General features: G+C 47.6%; 1 protein-coding gene across 1 annotated transcript in view; it reads left to right on the top strand.

The window, feature by feature from the left end:
- The window catches only part of LOC112076968 (dihydroxyacetone phosphate acyltransferase), a 101,592-nt gene extending 98,611 nt beyond the window's left edge, over nt 1-2,981 (top strand). Inside the window, 2 exon segments of the mRNA XM_070441519.1 lie at nt 2,485-2,546; nt 2,978-2,981. Of these exon segments, the coding sequence (XP_070297620.1) occupies nt 2,485-2,546; nt 2,978-2,981 (66 nt within the window).
- The last annotated feature ends 3,204 nt before the right edge of the window (nt 2,982-6,185 follow it).

Genomic DNA, 6,185 nt, shown 5'->3' with positions numbered 1-6,185 from the left:
TTTCCTCACAGTTGGTCTTCACCCTGTACAGAGAGGATTGTGATTGCATTCTGTAAATTTTTGACTGATCTATATCTGTTTTGCTCTGTTTCGTCTGAAGGGACTTTGAGGAGGCTGTGCTCGTTACTACCCGGAATGTTGGAGCAGTCCAGATCCAGTCACGGACAGGACATCACCAGAGGGTGTCAGAGTACTACCCCTTCCTGCAGCCCTGCTACACGCCTTCATATGACGCGCTACCAGGTATGCGGAGACTAACCTGCGTTTCAAATAGCGCCGTGTCCTACATGACAGAACGGCCTGGTTCAATCTAGTGCACGTGTGAAGGGCATGTGGTTGGCACTTGGATGTACAGGACAACTGATCGTCAGGTTCTAATCTTTACCCTATCCCAAGTCAGCTTCAAATACCCTCCACTAAACTGTGTGTGTGTGGTGATTCTAGGCGGTGGGGGTTATTGTTTTCAGCTCACCTGTGTATGGAGGATGATCTGAGGTGTTCACGGAAAAGATGGTTCTCTTGTCCGCCGAGCCTGGCACAAGCTCCTCTTATCGGGGTAAACGACACCCTCTGCCTTTCCTCCACGCCTGCTCTCGTTCCTGACACATCGTGCCCTTGTCCTCTCTCTCTCCTGACACAGCCTGTCTGTCTCTCTCTCTCCTAACACAGCGCTCTGTCCCTGTCCTCTCTCTCTTCCTGACACCCATGTCCTTCTCTCTCTCTCCTGAACACATCGCCTGTCCTGTCCTCTGCTCCTCACACACGGCCTGACCTGCCGGCTAACCGCTGTAATGAAGATGCCGGGCCAATGGTGCGCAGTCTTATTGGACTCCGGGACACAACCGGCCATGGACCCAGGCTGTAATGAAGGTGCTGACTTGCTCGACCAGGCTGTGAATGAAGCGATCAGCAGGGGAAGTTCCTTAAAATTCTTACGGTGAGATCCGTTAACGTGGGATCATATATTGACAAACAGCCAGTGAAAGTGCCAAGCGCCAAAGATACAGACAGAGCCAAATAACTCATAGTAACAAGAAGTCAGAAAATAGCATTATAATAGTTCACTTACCTTGTGATGATCTTCATCCAGAAATAGGCACTTCGCAGGAATGCCATTCCAACAATAAATGTTTGTTTTGTCGATATAGTCCTCATTTATGTCCAAATAACCTTAAATTTTTGTTCGCGGCGGCGTCCCAGTAATCACAATTCACAGGAAGCGAAGCATTAGGTCCAGAGACAAAGTCAAAAACATTCCATATAGTTCGTAGGAACATGTCAAACGATGTATAGAATCAATCTTTAGGATGTTTTTAACATAAACTTCCAACAAGATCTCCACGAACACACCCACCAATGTCCTCTCATGGCGGGCCAAAAACCGGTGGCGGTGGCTCGTCAGTCTCCAGGGGCGTCGTGCGTCTGGTCCGGCCCAGCCGAGTTCAGATCTGCATCAACCGTTCCGCCTTGCCCTCTGCCCGACGCGTGCCCCTACCCTTTCGCTCGCCTTACCATGTGCTGGATCTACTCTTGACCTACGTTGAGCGGGCCGAGCGCAGCAGAGTCGTCTGTGAGAGACGCGGGACCGAGACCGTGACCGGTCGCGGGAGTCGGGGATACAACCATCAAGACGGAGCGGGCGAAGAATTCAGAGCCACTTCTAATGGGATCCAGAGCGATTCAGTCTTCTATCCTCTGTGTCGTACCTCCACGCTGTCCCCACTGGGGGAGGAGTGGATTAGATAAATGTTTTCAACCGGAAAATCCTTTGTCTCGAAATGCCGATGAAATCAGGTCGCTCCTTCACGTCCAGTGTCGCATCGTTCCAGCTCGTGCCAGACACCTGACCTCAAAGAGCCTCCTTTCCTCATTCTTCACAGTAGAAGCATCAACAAGGTTCTAAAGACTGTTGACATCTAGTGGAAGCCTTAGGAAGTGCAAATGACCCCAAAGACACTATACCTATTGGATGGGCAAAACTACAAACCTCAGATTTCCCACTTTCATGGTTGGATTTTTTCTCATCGGTTTTTGCCTGCCATATGAGTTATGTTTATGCTCACAAACATCATTCAAACTGTTTTAAACTCAGAGTGTTCTATCAACTACTAATAATAGCATATCTTAGTTGAGCCTGAGTACAGCAGTTTACTCTGGGCCAACCTTTTATTTCATCCAGCTACTCAATACTGCCACCCAGCCATAAAAGTTAAAGTGCTCCATTCAAAGGGCAAACGGCATCTTTATATGAATAAGAAGGCCTGTCATCTTGTTTGTGTGTTTCTAGGCGAGCTAAGTCTTATGAGCCCCTGTCATCTGATACCCAGAAAAATGTCCTGTCAGCTCTCCTAGAGACTGGGAGCTGTGACCAGGCTGAGAACGTTAGTACACTTTCAATATAGTACACTTTGATTATAGTACACTTGAATGTAGTACAGTTCAGTGGTTTCTGTGTGCTGTTATTAGTGTTGTCTGATTACAGAGAGTGAGCAAAGTGAATTCAGAGCCAACAAGCCAGCCATCAGGAGATTAGCAGATTACTCTGGGTACGTGGAAATACGTGCAACTCCCTTATTCAATAAGTTTATAATAAATATACTGACTTAATTACTCTCTGCTAATTACTGTAAGTCAGTACAATTTAATGGTTTCAGTGAGTTGTTCGTCTGCCTCTCTCTCTTCCCCGTCTCCGCCCCCCCCCCCCCTCTCTCCCGTGCTGCCTCTCTCCTTGTCTTCCCCCCCTCTCCTGCTCCGCCTCTCTCTCCCGTCTACCCCCCTCTCTCTCCCGTCTCCTCCCTTCACGGTAGGACCTGCCGGTACAGACAGCCTAACCCCAGCTCTAACCCCGGAGACTGGCAGACCAGACAGACAGCTGGACCAAACATGTCTATTGCACTTCCTCGTCTCCTACCAACTCCGGTGCCTGTATCTCATACAGCGTCTTAGAGTCGAGGTGCGGACCCTCTTCTCTGTATAGCTGACACGTAACTAATCTCACTGAAACTAGCGATCACACTACTACTGATGAGCTTCCCACAAATAACTACTGAGCGTCACCACTATAATTCTTACTGACACACTGCGAGCGTTCCACCACTAAATCTACTGAACGAGCGTCCACCACTAATCTACTGAACTGAGCGTCCCCTATAATCTACTGAACTGAGCGGTACCATCAATGCTGAGCACCACGATAATCTACTGAACTGAGCGTCACCCCTCCACTATACTCTACTGACTAGCGTTCACCACTATAATCTACTGAACTGAGCGCCACCACTATAATCTACTGAACTGAGCGTCACCACTATAATCTACTGAACTGAGCGTCACCACTATAATCAACTGAACTGAGCGTCACCACTATAATCTACTGAACTGTGAAGCTGTGACCACTACAGCTGTTCTAACTATAGACCTTTATGGCCTTACTTTAGAGTGAGTGATACCGATCCATTACGTGTGAGCTGCTGTCAGGATCTAGTGAAGTTAATTTTTAGACTCCAGACACTTCCGCTGGAGGCCACTAGATGGCAGTCTAACCACTGAGTCAATACACACGGTCTGGGTGGGGATTAGTTCAAGATTTCAATGTAATTCATTTTACCAATCAATAAATATAATATATGCAAAGACTTATCAGATATCAACATGTTAATTGTAATGTTTTTTTTTTTACATTTGATTTCCATTTTGTTATTTTTTGAAGACAAAGAATTCTTTAATAAAATGAATGTCACCTTATTGCAAAGACTGTTTCCTATTTCCTATTTTTATATTTCCTGTTGGCCTCCCCTCTTCCCTAAGTAGCATTACGATGCTTGACATGTCACTAACAGACAGTAACAGGCAGTGTACAGTGCCTTGCAAAAGTATTCACCCCCCCCTTTGGCATTTTTCCTATTTTGTTGCATTACAACCTGTAATTTTTATTTGGATTTCATGTAATGGACAAACACAAAACAGTCCAAATTGGTGAAATTAAAATGTTTTATTGTTTAAAAAAAAAACAGTAACAGACAGTACCACTCCTGTACCACTCCTGAGATGAACCCAGCCGATGTTACTGTGTCTGTGTCGGTCAGATGGCAACCTGATCTGAACTGGCCCCTAAACAATTTATAGTCCAAGTCAGTTAACGTGACAATCCCCAAGCAACCGTGAGATGAACCCAGCCGAAAGGCTATGGCCATGTGGACGTGTAGGAAGGCAGATTACAGGTAGAGAGAGCCCAAATGACCTACGCTGTGTGGTTCATCTCCTGACGTCAGGAGGTATTACAGACACTGGGGATGAAGTCAGGAGGTATTACAGACACTGGGGCTGAAGTCAGGAGGTATTACAGACACAAATGAAAATGTTTTATTGGTTTAAAAAAAAAAATCAGTACAGACAGTACCACTCCTACCACTCCTGGAGATGAACCCAGCCGATTACTGTGTCTGTGTCGGTCAGATGGCAACCTGATCTGAGAACTGCCCCTAAACAATTTATAGTCCAAGTAGTTAACGTGACAATCCCCAAGCAACCGTGAGATGAACCCAGCCGAAAGCTATGCCATGTGACGTGTAGGAGTGCAAGATTACAGGTAGAGAGGGAGCCCAATTGACCTACGCTGTGTGGTTCATCTCCTGACGTCAGGAGGTATTACAGACACTGGGGATGAAGTCAGAGTAGTATTACAGGACACTGGGGCTGAAGTCAGGAGTATTACAGACACTGGGGCTGAGTCAGGAGGTATTACAGACACTGGGGCTGAAGTCAGGAGGTATTACCGACACTGGGGATGAATCAGGATTATTACAGACCTGGGATGAAGTCAGAGGTATTAAGACACTGGGGCTATCCATGGTGTAAATTAAACTAGGTTGCATTACACACTGAAATGACATTCCAACCCTGAGCCGCCGAACTGGTTCTGCTCTTGGTGCTGCTTAACCAATGGAGGCTGTGTCTGCTCACAGGGGCAGATTAGGAGGGGAGTCAAAGAATTTTCCCCAAAAATTGTTTTGATAACATGTTTCAAGAGACCACGATAGTGCCTGCCCAATAACACTCAGGTAATCTGCCTAAATGACTACAGACCCGTAGCACTCAGTCTGTAGCCATGAAATGCTTTGAAAGGCTGGTAATGGCTCACATCAACACCATTATCCCAGAACCCTAAGACCCACTCCAATTTGCTTAGCGCCTAAACAGATCCACAGATGATGCAATCTCTATTGCACTCCACACTGCCCTTTCCCACCTGGACTAAGAAAACCTATGTGAGAATGCTGTTCATTGACTACAGCTCAGAGTTCAACACCATGTGCCCACAAAGCTCATCACTAAGCTAAGGACCCTGGGACTAAACACTCCCTCTGCAACTGGATCCTGGACTTCCTGATGGGCTGCCCCCAGGTGGGTAAAGGTAGATAACAACACATCCCGCCACGCTGATCCTCAACTATGGGGGCCCCTCAGGGGTGGCGTGCGCGTCCCCTCCTGTACTCCCTGTTACCGCATGACTGCACGAATCACCACCATCATTAAATTTGCCGATGACACAAACAGTGGTAGGCCTGACACTGACAACGACGCGAGACACGTATAAGGAGGCGAGGTCAGAGACTGGCCGTGTGGTGCCAGACACAACCTCTCTCTCATAACGTGATAAAGACAAAGGAGATGATTGTGGACAACAGGAAAAAGAGGAGAGGCATGGCCCATTGGTCATCGAGCGGGGCTGTAGTAGATGAAGAGGACGCACGGCTGCTGACGAGGTTAGTGGAGCAGGTGAGAGCTTCAAGTTCCTTGGTGTCCACATCACCAACAAACTAACATGGTCCAAAGCACACCAAGACAGTCGTGAAGAGGGCACAACAAAACCTATTCCCCCTCAGGAGACTTAAAAGATTTGGAATGGGTCCTCAATCCTCAAAAGGTTCTACGAGCTGCCCCCATCGAGAGCATCCTGACTGGTTGCATCACTGCCTGGTAAGACCACTGCTCGGCCTCCGACCGCAAGGCACTACAGAGGGTAGTGCGTACGGCCCAGTACTCACTGGGGCCAAGCTGCCTGCCATCCAGGACCTCTTATCAGGTAGTGTCAGAGGAAGGCCCTAAAATGTGTCAGACTCCAACCAGCCTAGTCATAGACTGTTTCTCTCGTGCTACGCACAGCAAGTGGTAACCGCGGCGCC

Source organism: Salvelinus sp. IW2-2015, unplaced genomic scaffold, assembly GCF_002910315.2.
Source record: "Salvelinus sp. IW2-2015 unplaced genomic scaffold, ASM291031v2 Un_scaffold4166, whole genome shotgun sequence".
Lineage (NCBI taxonomy): Eukaryota > Metazoa > Chordata > Actinopteri > Salmoniformes > Salmonidae > Salvelinus > Salvelinus sp. IW2-2015.
The sequence above is the reverse complement of the archived record's forward strand: the minus strand, read 5'-3'. Positions and strand labels throughout refer to the sequence as shown.